We start from the raw sequence: 20038 nt of genomic DNA, 5'->3' as shown, positions 1-20038 counted from the left end.
TTGCGTTATTATTTGGACAGAACTAAAGGGTTCAGGCAGTCTCAGCAATTGTTTGTTTCTTTTGCTTTGAGTTCTCAGGGCAAGCCTGTGTCAAAACAAACTATTTCTAAGTGGATTGGGTTTTGCATTGCTTTCTGTTATTCCCATCATGGCAAGGATATTCCAGCTGGGATTAGGCCTCATTCCACTAGGGCTACTGCCACTTCGACAGCTTTTTTGAGGGGAGTGGCAACCAAGGATATTTTGGAGGCAGCTACTTGGAGTTCAGTGCATACCTTCTCTAGGCATTATCACCTGCCACTTTACTCTAAATCCAGGGCTGGTTTTGCCACTGCTGATTTGCAGGGCATTCTGGCAGCTCCTGCTTCTTTGTAGTTTAGCCATCCTCCCTTACCTCTGCTTTGGGATTCTACCCAAGAGTAAGGACTGCAGCAATGTGAGATGAAGAACATAGTACAGTTTTGTACCTACCATAAATGTAGATGTTCGAAGATCCACATTGCTGCAGTCCAATTTACCCTCCCTCCTTCCCCTCTGCAGTTAGAGGTGGTTGTGTGGGTTGGGTTGTACATTTTGTGTATATTGTATATATTGTACATATAATTAGTGCAAGGGTGGTTGGTTGGTTGTTTGCTGTATTTTGGTTTTGACCTTTATTTTTAGGGTCTTCTGACATCTGGGGCAAGAAAAGACTGAGGATATGACGTCGGTCATGCGCATTTGTACCCTGACGTCCTGATGTCAGTCAAATGCGCCTTGACCGACGTCAGCCTTATACTTTGATATTCGGGCCGACCGAGGACAGCGGACTACCCCAAGAGTAAGGACTGCAGCAATGTGGATCTTCGAACATCTACATTTATGGTAGGTACAAAACTGTACTTTTTTCTTAGAAATTGTCTTTTTTTTTGTTTTGTTTTAGGTTATATTGCCAAGTCTCCTTCATTTCCAGACGGTCAGGAAGTTTGCCCTGCTCTTCACAAATAACAGGACACCCATTTTAAGTACCTGTTTTGTCTGGGTGCTTCCACAATACCAGAAGGTTTTCTGTGTGCAAGAAATTAAAACCTGCCCACAAAAGAACAAGGGGAAAATCATTTAGTGAAACTTGCTGAAAAAGCAAACTAAAATAATCCACATAAAAAGTAGATCACCCCCCCCCCCCCACCTCGTACAACATCATCTGCTAGACCAAAGACTGAAGTGAAGTTGGGGGAATTCTATTTTTATGACTCAGAAATACAACCTCTGCAACTTTTGCTTTAAAGTTAAGAGCACTGACGGTCATATTAGGAGGCATGTTTATTGTGAGATGAGCAAAGATTATGCCCTGTCCTCCTGACACATGCATGATAGGGTGCAGGTCTGGGTCCAAGTCCTGAATAACAACAACCCCAGCATATGGGGACAAAGTTGCTGCAGCAGATAACAGCTCTCATATGCTTTCCTTATTTTCTGATGACGACCATTTGCTGAACATAAGGGTAATTTGGTCCATGTCTGTCCAAGTACAGTTGGTCCTGCTTAATTCACCTACACAGATACATATTTTATTAGTGGATCCAACACCTGTTGCAGTAAAGCTGTATAGTAGCCCACTTGTTTGTGCAGTAGTATCAGCTATTGTTGGTCTACTTTCTTCGACCACCAGCCTAAAAGTTAAGTACAGTTGAGGAGTTACTAGGTCTAGATAGCCCTCAGAGGCTGTGTGTAGTTCATAGGTTCATAGATAAGTTCTAGGCTAGCTGCTTTAGCGGTCCATTTTTATCCTCGCTAATATAACTTTTTGTACTCTTAAAAATCTCATTTGTTTATAGATTGGCGTTATCCATGTCCTAGTATACAATTGTATATTATACCTAATGAGAATAACTGGGATCATACCATAGATAATTTTTAGGGGACTCATGCATGGGATAAAGCATTTAGGAGCTCCCTCTGTCCCTTAGTACAGGGGGTAGTCCTTGGGGAAATTTTCTGTTTCCCATCCATAGATCTAAGTTGAGTTTGAAAATAAACCGGGATAAACTTTAGTTTATGTGGATGGGGAGTCTGTTCCACAGCACTGGTATCCTTTGTGAAATATACATGTCCCACATGTAGGAGGTGTTGTTTAGGCCTTGCATCCTTTTAGTAATGTATCTGTGGGCATTACAGTTGTTGCATGTGTCTGGACAGATACATGCCAAAGGGGCATTATATTCAATGATTGGCCTAATGAGGGCTGACTAATGATATACCTAGATCTAGAGACGGTCCCTTTGTTTATAAGCTGTTTCTATATAAGGTATTTCTTATAACAGTAGACATATGTTGGTAAAAGTTAGGTCACTGTCCAGATAAGTTTTCAAATCCTGAACAACTGGGCCAACTGTTAGGGTAGTTTTGTTAGTGTGGTAGTTTTCCTGGGGTAGATGACTTCCCAAAGTATACAGTAATGCAGTTTTTGTCATGTAGTTTCAGACCCATGATTTTTACACCAGTTGTGTATTTCAGACAAACCTTCCTGTAGGATAGCCAAGTCATTTGTGTATTCAGTGACTGCTCCTACCTTACAATTATCTGCAAACTGTCAGCCAGAGTCATTTAGTACTGGCTTTTATTTCAGAAGAGTAGATGTCAGAAAGGAGAGGGCCTGGGGACTTCACTGACTGTTGTCTTTGTGGAGGTAACTTCCCCTATTTTGATTATCTGCATCCTATATGTGAGGCAGTTGGAAATTCAGTAGGTGAGACAGGGATTTATTTCTGGCTTATTTAGTTGTCTACTGTGCCTGCTTGGAGAATTGTGTCAAACGTGTTGTCATCTGGCAACATTTGGAGAAGACATAAGCAGCTTTTTTTCCAGGTATTGTTTTAAATCCCACATTTGCCAGGTATTAGGGGTACTAGGATGGTTTTGCATGCTGTTGGCCTGTAAATTATCATCATTATCTTCATTATCTTTCTAGTTTTGTTTTTGCAGTGTTGCTGCTTCTTGATCATAATTCTCAATGATTGAATGAGACATCATGGTAGGTGTTCCTGTGGCAGATATTTTCACATTTGCAGGTTCTTCCTCTTTTTCCCATGGTTAACATCCTTGTGGAGTTGATATGTGTACTTAAGGGGTTATGGATGAGCCAAGCTACGCATAAGGGTGTGCCTTTTCATAAAACATTGTTGGAATATTTTGAAAGTGCTGGTTAAGAGGATTATGTAGTTGATCATGACCAGTTGTCATCGAACAGTTTTTCAGGTGATTGTCTAACTGTTCTTAGAGGAGCTGTATACCAGACCTCTTCTGGGTTGCCTCAATTTCGAGCATCATCATCTGCAACACTCAACTTATGTTTTCTTTAACCAGACTGCCCCTGTCCATGCCCCTGGTGATTTGTCACACTTAAAATCTCCAAGTCAATCTGTAAAATATGCACAAACCTATGCCATCATCTTGCCCCTAGGGGCCACATATTTGGTAAAATTGGGTTATCCTGGCTCAGCTTGTAAGGGCTGTTAAGCTGTTAGCCTAGTAATCTCCCATGAACAAGTCCTTGGTGCACACAGACAGAAATGCAGCTGGACACTGAGAGGAAGCAATGCTAGCCCACCTGTCTATAGCATCATCATCTTACACCCCTGAAAAAATTATTTAAAAAAGAGAGAAGAGGGGCAAGAAATGTCTTGAATTTACCACATTTCCTTCTAAGGAGGGCAAGAGTTATGGATCTGCATTCACTTTCTGTAGTTTGCGAAGTGTTTATCTACAGGGTGTATGTCGCCCTTTGATGTGGAGTCGGGAGAACCTGCTGTGACTTCACATCAGTCTTCAGAGTCTGCCTGTGATGGTCTGTCCTTTATGAAGTTTCCCCTAGTTAATGCATACTGGTTGGGTTAGTCTGCCAAGGAACCAGACATTTTCAAAAAGCATCTTAAGAAGCTGGTGGAGGAGTTGAAGCTTAATGTAGAAGTAGATTCATATAGCAGTCGCACTACTGTTGTCATCACCATCTAAACATGCTACCAGTCCCTCAAAAGTCCAGCAAGATTTGTTTTGTGTCTGAAGATGGATGTATGGCATAGAAGGGTAAAGCCCTTACTACAGGTCAGTGAATCTGGGTTTGTATGGCAGCCCAGATGTAAAAGAGCCAGTGAGGGAAGGTGGGAATGAGTGGCCGATGCTATCTTCCTTGTCTCTAGGGGAAGGGCAGGCTGCTCATTGTATGTGCTGTGAGAGGCAGGGAGAATGTACTAAGACACATTTGGATGACCTAGTGAATAGCCCACAAAGCGAAGAGTAGAGGTGTTGCTGTGATGATGTGTGGGTGCAAGCGTGTATACACTAATGGACATAACTTTGTGTTTCCCAATTTTGGAAATGGAATTGTCAAGCAGTCATTGATGGATGACTTAAGCAACCTTCCTGAAGTTAATATTATGATCCAAAGCAGTAACAAACAGAATTCGAGAATGTACGAGATTAACAAACAGTTCTTTTGAGAGATGGGGGTGGAGCAGTGTAAACCGAATTGGATCTGGGAATTTCATTTTATGTGATCTGTAGTGAAACAGGCATACTAAGTAGAGCACACAGTCCTTATGTGTCTCGTTTTATATGGCTGTGCATATAAGTGGATCACTTATGACGTAGGCCTGTAAATGGGAAGGATTTAGGTTTGCAGGCAAATCTTAGAATGAGTTCTGAAAGTACCACAAACTGACAGGAAACTAGATGCAGATTAACAGGAGAAATAAAAACCCGTAGCAAAATGGAGACTACTTCTGTTGCTCTAATTATTTGTGTGTGTGTGTGTGTGTGTGTGTGTGTGTGTGTGTGTGTGTGTGTGTGTATACAGTGTGTGATTAGTTTCCCTTATGCAACCAGCTTATTGTACAATTTTTATACCCCCCCCCCCCAACAGATTTGTTTGTTTTTCAATTGAATTGTACAGGTTATAGGTCACATTAAAGGTGGGAAAAGTTTTGAAATTATTTATTGTGGTCTCATTTTTTATATCACAAAAACATGGTATTTTAACAGGGGTGCATACACTTTTTGTATCCAGTGAGTGTGTGTGTGTGTACGCACACACACACACACATATATGAAAAATGACAACTGACCCTGACTAGGAATGATAAATGGAGAATACAGTACATGTTAAAAAATCTACTGGTGTCAAAATAGTGCTGCTGAACAACAGATAGTGTTCCAAGACTTCTAGGTTTTTCTGAAGTTTTGCTTTCGGAGGGTAGCTTTCCTAGTGAATGAGAGGATGTGGTCTGTATGAAATATTCTAAACACAGAATCCTGAATATGCTTTTGTTTGTGTGGAACGAGTGTTAACAGAAATATCCTTTGTTTTTTGTCAGGTTATCGGTAAGAATGTGCTTCTTTAGACTTCCTGTTTATCTTCACATGACCAGTAAAAAACAGTAGCTTTGATTCTGAATGTCTATTATGTTGGTATTCCATTAATTACACTGACCTCTACAGATTATTGATGTGAACATGAATATTGGTTCCCACTAACTGAAAGACTTCCTAAAGGAAGTGTTAGAAATAAATGTGGAAGTGGAAGTGACAAGGTCACTCATAATATTTTTTTTTTATGTTTTGAACTGTTGTTTAACATTATTTAACATCTGTTCTTGTTTCTCTCTATTGTAGTGCTGTGGATGAACAGACGCAGTCAAAGAAAGCCCTCAAGAAACAACAAAAGGAGGCTGAGAAAGCTGCCAAGAAAGCAGAAAAGCAGGCCAAGGTGGGCATTTAACCCTTAAGTAACTGCAAAGTGTGAACACATCAGTGAAAAACTTGATAGTGCTAAACTGCTAGGTTTCATGGAGCAGTGAAGCAAAAAAAAACGCATTTATTAAGTAATACAATGTTTTTGCTTTTTGTACATGTTAAAGGAGAATCATTGTGCTTTCCTTGCTATTATCGAGAGGAAAATCAGTTGGAAAGGTGGCTTAATGGTTAAGGTGTTTGCCTTGCAAACACAAGGTGCAGGGTTTGAGTCTCACAAGGGATAATTGGCTAGGCTTAAAATGGCTTGCAAGAGCAGTTAGCTTAGTACTAACCTATGAACCTATGAACTACAAAATATGCAAGTCTCAAAGTCTGATTGCTCTGCTCTGGTGTGCAGAATTATACCCTGGATGAGAATTGAATTATTTTGTTCCTGGTGTGGTGTCAGAAGATGGCCAGAAAAGGTCAGCTTTCGTTTACCAGAATTCATCAAACTTCTTGATTTAACACTGTAAGCAAACTGTAACAGGGTGTAAGTGCATGGTTAGGACTGTTTCTTAGAGATGTCATCTGTCTCATTAAATTGCCACTTCAAAGAATGCTGAAATTTGAATCGTAAGCCGCATTGAAGCATGTGTGTTTTTGGTCTCATGATGCACAGAGATTAGAGTCCTTATGTGCCATAGTTTTGAACAGCAGGCTTAACTTTGAGAGTGAGTGCGGGTCTGTGGTGGACAATGCCAGCTTGGCCATCCTTAGAGGAAAGCCCAATACATGAGCTCCACTTGCACTCAGCATGGCAGGGGGTCTTAAGCTACAAGGGCAAAGGAGGTATGTGTTTGTGCGCACCCTCGTTGAGGGTGAAAGTGAGTGATAACACTCTTCTCATTCCAGGGATTAGTATGTTCAACTGCAGTACACATGCAGAAGGGGGGGGGGTTAGGCCAGATAAAGGAAAAGTACTGAAGGAACGGACAGCACACAATAGGAGGGCTGGAAACACAGCTTTAATACTCCACAAACGATACGAAAAATATAAAATCCAGATAATGGTAAGCGCTTTCGGCAGGTTCAAATAACCCGCCTTCATCAGACAACCACAGGGTTACAAAGAAGTTATTTTATACTACACAATTGAATACATTGAGCCTATCAAATACAAGTGCATTATTCCATTAGAAAAAACCATAACAACCTTAAAACAACATTACTCCTAATTAGAAAATAATAAACCATGCAAATATGGATAAATGAATGAGCAAAACATCAATAAAGGCAAATGATTAGTGCATTGAATATAAACAAAGATGTTCCTGTGTCAATTAAATAAAAACTTGTCAAATTATTTTTAAAATCGCTTATTACATTACAGCGTGTAAGGGCAAAGCATGTCCGCTGATGATAGCATCGAACAAGGCGGAGCTTATAAACAAAACTAAAATTCCGCCTACTGAGCCGTGTTGTGTTTCTCGTAAATCAACTATGCTTCTCAAATAGATATTGCATATGCTAAATATTAGCAAATAGTAAAATTTAGAGTTATCAAGTGCCCAGTATACATCGAGTGTAATTTACAGCTTAGTGTACTATCTAAAATTAAAACGATCAGCAACTTTAAACTCTGAGTTATAATCTGCTTCTAAATTATAAATCATTAATAATGAAATAAGACATGTCCATAAAAATCACAGGACTGAATACTTATCCAAATTAAATGAAAAAATTCCCATACAATAAAATCATTTTAAACTAATGCATAATAAGTGCATATATGTAAAAAACCGAAATAATGGCATAATAACTTGGTTATAAAAAGATAAAGGAAAAGACAAGTCAGCAGTAGATGACCTCTCACAGTCAGTAGGAAGGTTGAGGTTAGGATATGCAAGCTAAAAGGATAAAAAAATAAACTTAATTTCATATACAATATGCACGTTTGCATGTTTGTGTGTGTTTGTTTTTTTATATATATATATATATATATATATATATGTGTATATATATATATGTATATATATATATATATACACACACACATTTAGACACACACATGTTTATATATACATTTAGACACATGTTTATATCTACATTTAGACACACACACATGTTTATATCTACATAAATACACAAATATGTATATATAAATATAGATATTTAAAACTTGTTTACTAGAATAAATACTTCCAGGAATTATTTAAGTTCCTAGTATGAGCCTTATGGCTCACACTAGAAAGACCATTACAGTGCCATGTGCCCATTTGTGATTCAGGATCATGCTAGCAACAATGAAGTAAGACCTCATTATCGTCTAATTTGCATGATAGATTGCGTCTTCCACCAGTAGACCGGTCACCAGTGGAGTTCCTCAAGGGTATGTGCTGGGCCCCTTACTGTTAGGCGTTTATTTCTCAGAAGTCCAGACCATAGTAGACTGCCTTTGGCTCACCAAGTTTGCTGATGATTGCAAACTGGGAGCAATCACTGAGTCCCCCAACAATGTGAAAATATTACAAGAAAGGCTGACACAAACAAATGATTGCTGCCAAAGCCATGGTGTAAAACTAAATGCAAAAAAATGCATTTATTATTCCCTTTGGCGAAATGGAATTCCCTACAAATTACAATACTGACAGAATCCCCCCCCCCCCCCCCGAGTTCCAACCTAGTCATGCAAGACTTGGGAATACAGGTTGATAGTAATCTTAACTTTGACTACCAAGTTTTCAGAGTGGTAAGAAAAGCCTTCTACATAGTGCACCTCCATAAGCAAGGGCATAGCATCCAGGTCAAGGGATGTTATAACTCCACTGTACCTGACCCTCATCAGACCACTAATAGAGTATTCTTCTTCTTTCGGCTTTTTCCAGTTCATAGGTAGGTACTAGGCTATCTGCGCAAGGGCCTACGTAAGCCTAGCCAACAAGGTTCTCTGGCATACGCCACCCAAGAAAGTTATTTTCCTGTGCCACTGTCGAGCAGAGAGACAGAAGTGATCCCCGGGGTGTATTTCCGATTTCCCATCCACTCATTAAGAGTGCTAATGAAGAACTTTGCTTGACATAGATGGGTAGCCTGTTCCAGAGTATGGGAAGTCTCTGGGACAGGAATCTCTCCCTCCAGCGTGTCCTGTTTATTGTGTGTTTTATTGTGGTGACAAGGTTTAGGTCCCTAGAGCGTGTAGCTCGGAGGGAATGGGATTTCTTTAGGTGTAGCATGTCCAACAGCTCTGGGTTTGACATAGCTTTATATGTTAGGCAGAGATCACCTCGGAGTAGGCGATATTCTACAGAGTAAAGCTGGAGTTTTTTGAGGCGGTCAGTGTAAAGCATTTGTTTGAGGCCAGTAATCCTCTGTGTGAGGTACTTCTGTGGCCTTTCCAGCTGCTGCAGATGTCTTGTGAGGTACATTCCAAAAGGGACGTTGTACTCTATAATGGGTCTAATGAGTGTCGAGTAGAGGGGAACAATGACCTTTTTTTTCCTGGATGAGAACCCTTTTTATGATGAGGTGTGCCATGTAGAAGGACTTCCTGACTACTGTGGCGATGTGACTGTCAAGGGAGAGACTACTGTCCACCTGGGTCCCAAGGTCTCTTATCACACATTCGGTGTTAAGTAGATTGCTGCCTATAGATTCTTAGATTAGGTTCATAGATTAGTACTAGGCTAACTGCCCTTGTGGGCCATTTTCAGCCTAGCCCATTACCCCATGTGAGAATCAAACCCTGCACTTTATGTTTGTAAGGTAAACACCTTAACCATTATGCCAACCTCCCACCTGCTACCTATGTGGTAGTTCATGGGTACAGAGTTTTTACCAAAGGGGATGACACTGCACTTTTTGGCATTGAGCCTGAGGCCATGGCTCTGACTCCAGGCATCTGTCTCAGCGAGGCCCTTCTGTAGGATGTCCACATCGTTTGGGGGCTTGACTATGGCTCCGAGTTTGCAGTCATCTGTGAACTTCGTTAGCCAGAGGCCTTCTGTGTTAGCCTGTACTTCAGAGAAGTAGATAGCAAACAGTAGAGGTTCCAGGAAGGAACCCTGTGGTACTCCACTTGTCACCGCTTTGAGGTCAGATTTGGAGTCTGCAACTTTTACAGTGTGGGTTCTGTCAGTGAGCCAGTTGGCAACCCATCTGACGTAGGGATTTATACCTAGTTTAGTGAGTTTAGCTATAATTCCAGAAATGGGGATGGTGTCGAAAGCCTTGGCAAGGTCAAGATAGGCTGTGTGAACCACCTTACCTTCATCTACGGCTTTGGTGACTGCCTCAAAGAAGTCGATCAGGTTCAGGAGGCATGATCTGCCTTTCACAAACCCGAACTGGATGGGATCCAGAGTTTGGAGGTTACCGATGTCTTTGTTTATAAGTTCCATGATAATACGTTCCATGGCCTTGCAGACCAGGCTCGTCAGGCTAATAGGTCGATAGTTCCCAGGATCAGTGGTGGCTCCCTCTTTGTGGAGTGGGATAACTGTTGCTGTACGCCATTCAGTGGGCACAAAGCCTGATGCGAGGCTATTATTGAACATGGTGCTTAAGTGGGGAGCCAGTTCGTTTTGAAGTTCGTGTAAAACTCAGCCTGGGATGTTGTCCGGTTCCATGCATGCTGTGTTTTTGGCTTTAGAGAGTGCAGCTTTTACCTGCGTAGTTGTGATTACAGGGACTCTGCATTCTTCCTATATAGATATGGGCCGTTTAGGGAGTGGGGGGGAGGGTAAAGTTAGCACTGAACCTATCTGCCAGGATGTTGGCAATATCAGTTGGTTCTGTAATTTTCGCACCTTTGTGCTGTAACTCAGAGCAGATCTCGGTGTTGCCATTGAGATTCTTGACATAGCTATAGAATGCTTTGTGGTTGTCCTTAGAATTAGTGGCAATTTTGTTTTCGTAGCTAGCTTTGGAGGATCTTATAAGGGATCTCAGCTTCTTACTGAGGCTGACCAGGGAGCTCTTCTACTCATGGGATTTTACCGTCTTTTGCAACAGTTTCTTCCTTCTGTTGTACAGTTGGCTTTGGAGAAATCTTTTACCGTGGTTTCCTTAATGGGGGGCGGGGGCGGGATGTGGATATCAAGGGTGATTAGCTTATGGTCTGATCAGACCAATGAGGAGTTGACTTCAGGTAATGACTAGGTCTATGATATTGTTGCCCCTGTTGGGATAAGTTGATCCAGGGCATTGGAGTTTATGAATTCCAGAAAGTGTTGAGCTAAGGAGTTGGTACACGAGTAGTTTTCCAGTTAATGGTGGGGTAGTTGAAGTCACCCATTATTAGGGTGTTTGGTTGAACCCTAATATTTTCCAGCACATCAAGAAAAGAGGAATGAGAATCCTGGGGCATGGTGGGGGATCTGTAGCAAGCTACAATTTGGATTGCAGTTTTGCCCAGAGTTAGTTGCACTTGGATAACCTCTGATGCATTATGCTGAGCAACTAGCCTGGTGGTGTGGATATCCTTAATGAATATGGATACACCTCCACCTTTGGTGTTTTGGTCCAGGTTAGATGGCCGAAAAGTGTGGTATGAGTTATAGCCTGGAAGTGCAGGAGTGCTCTCTGGAGCCTTGAACCAGGTCTGTCTTTGCACAGATGTCAGTGTTCTCCATTTTAAGGAGTGCCTCGAGTGAATGCATTTTGAGATTTGGACTTCTAGCATTGACTAGCATTACCCTCAGTTTTTGCTTGCCTGTTCCTGTTACAGTGGTGAATTTGTTATTTGAACCTTGCCTAAAAAAGGCACTATAGGGGCAGCAAGAGCCTTAGCCAGTATCAGGAATCCCAGGGGCGACAGGTGCAGGCCATCTGTGGCAAAGCATTGTGGTCTGTCGACCATGTCATCCCAAGCAGAAAGATACTGGATCCCCTTAGAATGACACCAGAAGCTTAGCCAATTGTTGAAGTCAATCATTTGTCCTTGTACTGCGGTATCATTCTGGGCGATGGCAGAATGCTACTCAGGGCTAGGGTCATACCTGCCTGGGCTACAAGATCGGACAGCTCTTCCATGTCTCTTTTCATGTAGTCCAGGGAGGTACGTCTCCGGTCATTCACACCAACATGGACAATGACAGAGTCATATTTGTACTTGTTGTGGAATGACCTGAGTGCGTGGGTTATGTGGCGGATCCTGGCACCTGACAGACAGCTGACAGTAACCTTCTCCTTGTTTAGCCTGGTGAGTGGGACATCAGTGTGCCTGACTATAGGTGCGTTGTTTTGCCTTATTGGCTGTGGTTGAGTGGCACACTGAGTCTGTGGGGCTATGTGTCATTTGGGTTGTGTTGGGGGATGGAGGTTGCTTGCGTTTCTGCTTTGGAGGTCTCTGTTGCTTAGACAGATTATTATTGAGAGCCTCCGCAAATGTTTTTGTATTACTATTTGTGGATTTTGGTGGTGTAGATTTAGTGAGACTATGTTATGAGTGTGGTGTGGTGCAAATGTTTACCTTCTCCTCATGACTGTCAAGTTAAGTCTTGGTTGGAGAGTGCTTTACCTCCAGTTTGGCTAGATAACTGCATCTCTCACAGAGTGTAGTGTTGGATGGTAGGAGGAGAGGGTTGTCTGTGTACATAAGGCAATTTCTACATTGCCTCAAGATGCCCAGATTCATCAGATAGACAGGAGAGAACACTGGGAGCTGACCTTTGGACATGTTTGAATAAAAAAACTATTTTCCTCTAGATAAGTGAGGAAAGTGAGTACAAGAGCTGTGTTTCTCTAAACAAGTGAGAAACTTGAGTACAAAAACTGTTTTCCTCTAGGTAATGAGGAAGATTGAGTGCTATAGTAATTAGTAGCTTATTTAGTGCTTAGAAGTTCTGAACAAGTGCTGAGCATGAATAAGCAAATTTAAGTGCTAAAACTAAGAATCTGTATCTGCACTAGATGAGTTACAGGACAGAAACAAGTACAAGTGCAGGCTTTCAGATCAGAAATTTGTGAGAGATGGAAGAGATTACCCAAACGGCCAGTAACTACAATTTCTGGGCCAGAACCACTCCTTATGTGGTAGACGGGTTACCTAGTGCTTACCTCTCCCACTGATAAGCTAGAAGGCTTCCCTCCAACACAGAAAGGCTTGGGGGGCTCATAAGCTTACATCCAGTCCTGGATACAGCAAATCTGTATCTGGAACACTAGTTACAGGAAAAGTAGGTAACAGGCTTACAGTTTTTTTTTTTGTTTTTTTTTTTTTATATACAGAAAAGTAGCAAAAACAGTAGTAAAAACAATTCACATGCAGTGCAAGCTAGCACACTTGAATATGTAGCAATATTAGACCAAACACAGTTTTAAAAATGCAGTTAAATTAAAAAGGACTAAAAGCAAGTGCAGAAAGAGTTTATTAGGTAGAATGTGGTAAAGAGATGGGACTAGGGGAGTGTCCCAGATCAAATCTACAGTGGGGCGGGCAACTGCAAAAGTAGTTTGTGACATTAACAGAACATGCTGGAGAGAAAGATAAGTCTTCCAGAGACTGCCACTTCTCTGGAATAGGCTTCCTGTTCACGTAAAACAGAGCTCCTCGCTGACCCTATTCAAACACAGCCTAGATAATTGGATGGTTGACTGCAAATTCCCTCCTGGAGTGGCACCCATGTCCTTCATGGACAAGGGTAGCCGGTGTTGATCACATACGAGCTCTGTTCATAAGTCCATCATGGGTACTGCCCAAAAAGAGCAAATGGTGGTACGTGTCATTAACGTGGCTAGGCTTATAAAGGCTCTAGGGCCTCTAGCCTAGTAACCTCCTATGAACCTATGTTTCCTAAATTGCAGTTACTACCACGATGTGCAGATCGTGGCTGATCTGTACATTGCAGTAGTAACTTTCTGCTCATGTTGCCAGTGGAATCTCCCCTGTAGTCACACACACAAACCACAGTCACTGTAGTTGTCCTTGCCCTTTTGTGGTCCCCTCCCCCAAAATAATACTTTATTGCCACATGGCATGTATGTATTAGACCCTGGTGTCTAGTATATCCACCCACCCTTGATCACAGTTACATGTTTGATGCCATTACGAAATGTATGTGGTGTTAAGTCACCAATCCCTGGTGTGTAGTGGTCCCACCACACCCAATCCCCATACTACCATTGGTATCAATACAGCACTTTTGAGTTTTTCCCACAAGTTTGTGGTTTAGTGCATTTTATGAAGTAATCCATGATGTCCATTGTATTCCACCCACCCTTGATCCCAGTTGTAACTTTTGTGCAGCTGTGTACATGTGGTGGTACATTTATGAATTCAGCGCAACGTCTCACAACTTACTAAAATATGCCAGACCATTATCTTGTTGCATCTGTCCAACTTCTCTGCTTTTAAAAGAGAGTCCAGCATGCAGTGATGTAAGCAGTAGTCACAGCATGCAGACACTACTATATCATCATCAACCCCCCCCCCTTTTCCCTATTTTCTACATGGGGTGGGGCGTCATGTATGTTTATTTATTTATTTTACATTTGTTGACTGGGAGAGTCCAACTGGATTACAGGTCCATTTTCAGTGGAGGCCCAGGGAGAAAAGCTCCAAGAGAACAATTTTTTACAAAACAGTTTTAAGGACAGAATTTTGACATACAATTTCTGTAGAAGAGACTTTGACATGCATATTAACTAGTAGATAGGATACATTCATTCTCTATTATATAATATTAAATTTTAGAACATATTCCTAAGTTTAGGATTCCTGTGATAGTTTTACTATCAACGTAAAAGCAGAGAGATGTAGAATAATGCTCCAAGAGAGCAGATGATGCTCGCTATAGTTGAGAAGGATAACAAATTGATTTACTATACGTCTCCTCCTGGTTTTAGGTGAGAAGGATAACAAATTGATTTACAATATGTCTTCTCCTGATTTTAGTTGCTTATGGAAAGCACAACATTGTTGGGGTAGTTTTCCCTAACTCCTGGAGAGATGGGATGAGCAGTAGATTAACAGTCCTAAGTGGGTACAGTACTATGAATGGTTAGCTTAGCAGAGTTACTTAAGGTAGGTGAAGTGTTATAATGAGGCATTAGCCAGGGGGGATACAGGAGCACAGTCGATTATTCAAAAAGTGAGTTTTAACATGTTTTTTGAACTGTGATGGGGATTTGCTGTCAGTTATGTGGGCAGGAAGGGAGTTCCAGATTTTTGCTATGTAGTGGCTGTAGACAGACTTACCAGCTTCATTGTTGTATTTGGTTACTTTGAGGAGGTTTTGTGGGCTAGACCTCGAGGGCCTGGCGGTTGTATAGGGTTGCAAAAGATTTTGTAGGGCTGGGGTGTTTTCAGAGTTATGTATTATTTTGTGGGCTAGTGATAGTTGATTGAGTTGAAGTAGTAGTAGTGATAGTTCTAGCCAATTGAGTTTTTTTAGGCATTCACAGTGATGTGTTCTGATGGGAGAGGTTGTAGCGAATTTGGCTGTCTTATTATAACAACTATCAAGTTTGTTTAGGTCAGATTTGCTGAGGTTTTCAAGGATGGGGGAGGCATAAAGTAGGGTGGATAGTAGGCGAGTCCTCACTATTGTAGTTTTGGAGTGGTCAGTGAGGAATTTTTTATTGCGATACAGTAGGCCAAGTTTTTTAAGTGATTTTTCTATGGTTATAGAAATATGTAGGTCAAATCTAAGGTGATTATTTATTTCAACCCCTAAGAGTATGGTATGATTTGTGGGGGTTGTTGTGGTCTTGTTAAAGGAGGAGATGAAGAAAGAATCAGTGGGAGGTGTGGCTCTGTGGGAGCTAAAGAGTAATAGCTTTGTTTTACTTGGGTTCAGAATGAGCCTTTGGTTTGTAATCCAAGTTTCTGCTAGGGAAAAGCATTCTTGTGTTGGGGAGTGAAGGATGTCAATTGATTTGGCTGTGCATATTATGGTGGTATCTTCTGCATAGTGCACTATTGAGGTTTGAGGAATACTGTTTGGGAGCTGATTGGTGAAGAGTGTAAAAAGAAGTGGCCCCAGGATGGAGCCTTGGGGTACTCCTAGGGAGACTGGTATGGAGGGGGAGAGTTGGTTTTACCTCATAACTTGTTTCCTTCTTTCTAGGTAGTTTTTGAACCAGGAGATGGCAGAGGTGGTAAGGTTTAGAGTTGCTAGTGAAAGAAGGAGCTTATTGTGGTTAACCATATCAAATGCTTTGGATAAGTCAAGGAAGGTGGCAGATACAAAGACTCCATTGTTTCTGTGAGTATTGACAATGCTGGTGAATTCTGTTATTGTGGTGGTGGTGGTGCTATGGAAGGGTCTAAAGCCATGTTTCGTTATTAGATTATTTTCTAGGAGATATTTCATTAGTTGCTTGTGTATTACCCTCTCTAAAATTTTAGATAAAGGGAGTAGTATGGCTATAGGGCAGTAGTTATTGAGTTCCAGGGAGGTTCCCCCTTTATGTAGAGGGATGATATGTGATATTTTCCAAAGCTTGGGTACTGTACACTCGGAGATGGATCTGTTAATTAGGGTGGAGACAGGATATGATATGGCTTCTGCAGCTAGATGGAGTTATTCAGCGGGTAATTTATCTGTGGCTAGAGACATTGGTTTGAGCTTGCGGAGTAGTTTTTCAATGGATTTGGTTGGATTTGATTGGTTCTGGGTGGAAGCTGAACCTGGGGCAATTGTTAGTTGGGGGTGGGGGGTGCATTTGTAGGTTTGGGGATGCTGTCATAGGGTTGGTTGTTTGCAAGGGTCTGGATAGTTTCTGTAAAGTATTTATTAAATTGTTAACTTTCACCATCTCTCTCTCTGTTCAATGCCACGCTCGTGCCTTCTTTAACACTTATGACTGACTGTTGCAGATGTTCTCTCAGATAGTCCATCCACCTCTGCTGGATGCCCTCATTTCCTCTTGCCTTCTTCCTGAATGTCTCAAATCTTCTGCACTAGATTGTCTTCTGCTTTTCTGCACATGTACCAGAACCACTGTAATCTCTTCTCTTTGATTCTTTTCTGCAATTGGAGCTACTTTGGCTTATACTCTTATATCCTCATTTCTGTCTCTCTCCCACAATGTGCATCCTACCACTTATCTCAGGCACTTAATTTCCATCACCTCTAGCTTCCTCATCTGCTATGCCTTTACTGCCTAGTATTCTGTACCATGAAGTAGTACTGGTCATACCACTGTTTTTTATACCTTACTTTTCAGCTTCTTTGGTGTTCTTTTGTCATACAGTACACCTGACACTCTATGACTCAGTTTCATCCCATGTGCCATCCATTTTGCATTCCATTCCCATATCCTTTGCTTCCTTGCTCAGCATTTGCCTGTAATGCCACGTCTTCTGCATACAGCAGCTTGGTTGATCTGTTCCCTCCAGCCTGTTTGCTAATGTTATCCATTGCCATTATGAACAGCAGTGGGCTCGAAGCTGAACCGTGATTCAGACACACTCCCACTGAGAACCCATCTGGGATATGGAACACTGTTTGTATTTGAGTCATTGGGTCCTTGTACATAGGCTGCACTAATGCTACCAATGTTTTGGGGACTTTAAACCACATGGGACTTTGTCATATGCTTTCTAAGAATGCCCAGTTGGACTCTTTCCTCATCTCTAGTTTCTTCTCATCTATCTGTCTCACTGCAAACATTGAGTAATTTTTGCTGCAATCTGATCTGAATCCGAATTGTTCATCTCCCATCTTACTTTTAACCACATTGCATATTTGTTTATCTATCACCTTCTCCATAACTTTCATACAATGTGACAGGAGTTTGATATCTCTGTACTGCCCACAGTAATGGATGTCCCTTTGTTCTTATACACTGACACGAGTATGCTTGCTCTCCAGTCATCTTGGATACACCTTTCTCTCCACACTGCTATGAGAACCCTCAGGAGCCATTTCTCCCCTATCGCACCAAGCATCTTTATCGTATCTGCTATGACATTATCTGAGCTTGCAGCTTTCCCTGACTTCATTTTCCTTAGTGCTGTCCTTACTCATTATATGGTGGGTTCCTGTTCTCACATTGTAGGCTGTGTCTGGGACAGTACAGCTTCTTTGGGGGTTTCTTCATTCATAAGCTGCTGGAAGTACTCCTTCCATCTGCCTTTGATGTCCTGTGGACTGGTGAGCAGGTTATTGCTGGCATCTTTTATGAAAAGTGTCTGACTATCTTCTTTATCTTTCAGTCTTTGCCTTGAGATCTGATATAGTTGTGTCACGTACTTGAATCATTTTCCAGAAGCTGGTGGAGTGCCTCTGATGCCCTGTTCTTTGCTATTACAATTCCTTTCTTAGTCTGTTAGCCAACCAGTATTCCTTCCTAACCTGGTCCATGTTTTCTTTCTCCACTTTTTCCTGCACTCCTTCATTCTTTTGATGACTTCTTGGACTTTTGCATTCCACAATCAGCTTTCTTTATGTACCTAATTTCCGTATCTGGATCAGCCGCATATCTGTTCTGTAGTCCTTACTCATGCTGTTTTGAGGCTCTGCCATTCTTTGTAAATTCCACTTATTTCCCCATCTTCATAGGGGGCTAGAGCCCTGAGTAATTCCTTAAACTGTTGTACTTTCTCTCCATTCAACTTCCAGGTCTTCAGCCTGGTCTCTGTTGACCTTAAAGCCTTCTATGACCAAAGCTTACAGCTGATTTTGACAACCAGTGACTTATCCTGTGGGCCACTTGTTTCATTGGGGATGACTTTGCAATCACTGATTCTACCCCAGTGCCCTTTCCTTACTAGGAGGAAGTCTACTTGAGTTACACATTGGATGCTGTTGTATGTGATCTTGTGACTCTCTCTCTCTTACTGAACCATGTGTTGGCTGCTGTGAAACCATTTGCCAGACAGAAGTCTAGAATGGCCTTTCCTTCTTTATTCCTGTTGCCCCACCCACGTGGACCCAAGCAGTCCTCATATCCTTTTCTGTCTGTCCCGAGATGTGCATTCAGGTCACCCATTATCAACACACTACTGCATGTATCCCCTTATACACAAGAAACTTGGTATGGATTCACTTCTGAAGCCTGAAAGCCCAAAATCTTGAATTTCAAAAGACTGACTAAAATCTTGAAAGTTCAAAAGACTAAAAACTCAAAATACTGAACCTCAAAATGCTGAAAACACACAGGATACCAACACTTACTATATTCCAGCAGAAGTAGATACAGAAACAAATACAAGACAAGCCATATTACTTTTATTCAAGTATAAGTAGGGGGCAAGCCCCCCTGCACCCCCCATGTGGGGGGACACCCCTTGCTACTTAAATATATTAACTCCAAAATCACACTTCACTACACTAACATGGGTTATGTTAAGTTAGAAGGGAACATGACAAAAGGTTGCAACAAGCAGTCATGAAACACATAATGGTATGTTTGCCATTTTGTTCTGTGGAGTGCGATCTCCGAGTTGATATATTTAAGTAACGGGGGTGTAGGAGGCTTGCCCCCCTACATATCATTGGAGAAAAATAATATATGTATATATATATATATATATATATATATATATATATATATATGTGTATGTGTATGTATACTATTATGTGCACATGTGTTATAATTATGCACAGTGTCTGCTAGGTTTCCTGCTGGAGTATTTGCAAACATAAGTGGAGTTGCTGATTATAGTTTACTCAGAGAAAAATTGTTTGCTTTGTGGAATTTATCTGGTCTTTGCTGATTGTTTTTAAGGAAGTTGGAATCAAGGGAAGCTGTTCATATGTGCGTAAGTGTTAAGTGCCTAATCTGCAAGTTTTTTCATCCACTGCTGTTTCAATTTTTGTGAATGTTCTGACCTGTAGGTTAAATTTGGGGGTTTACTGTGTTACCCCCTTGAAATGCAGCACATTGTACGCACCACATGAAACTATTTCCTTGTGTATATAACTGATCACTACAACAGTACTCAAGCAGTGCTTTCATGCAGGGTTGGGTCAAAGCCCTCATGATCCCCTCCCAGTCCCTTCAGCTTCATTATTTTCACTTCATTGTCACTGCAATGTGAAGTAAGTAATTTAATTTTAGAAATTAAAACTGTATTTGCTGTTTATCTGGGATACCATGATTTTGGAGAAGGAATACTACAGTAATCCTGAGCTAAATCACACCAATACAGTGTGTATCAGGTAACCAGACTTGAGAAGACAACAAGTTCTGTCATCTTTGCATGAGCAGACCTCAAGCAAACAAGCTAACCTGCCTTTGTGTACAAGAAGGGAAGACTAACTCTGGCAGTGCTTTTGAACTCTATATAATTTTGCATTACCTTTTGGATAGAAGCTCATATCTATCACTATTATTTAACTGTTGGTAAAGCAGGCATACACACACACACACACACACA

At 41.3% G+C, this 20038-nt stretch overlaps 1 protein-coding gene across 1 annotated transcript in view; it reads left to right on the top strand.

Annotated features, from left to right (window-relative positions):
* DARS1 (aspartyl-tRNA synthetase 1) overlaps positions 1-20038 on the top strand; it is a gene marked incomplete in the record, with an annotated part of 1501614 nt that overhangs the window by 115624 nt on the left and 1365952 nt on the right. Inside the window, 1 exon segment of the mRNA XM_044074962.1 lies at positions 5650-5743. Within this exon segment, the coding sequence (XP_043930897.1) occupies positions 5650-5743 (94 nt within the window).

Source organism: Protopterus annectens, chromosome 6.part0 (genome assembly GCF_019279795.1).
Source record: "Protopterus annectens isolate FY-2018-M chromosome 6.part0, PAN1.0, whole genome shotgun sequence".
Lineage (NCBI taxonomy): Eukaryota > Metazoa > Chordata > Ceratodontiformes > Protopteridae > Protopterus > Protopterus annectens.
The sequence above is the reverse complement of the archived record's forward strand: the minus strand, read 5'-3'. Positions and strand labels throughout refer to the sequence as shown.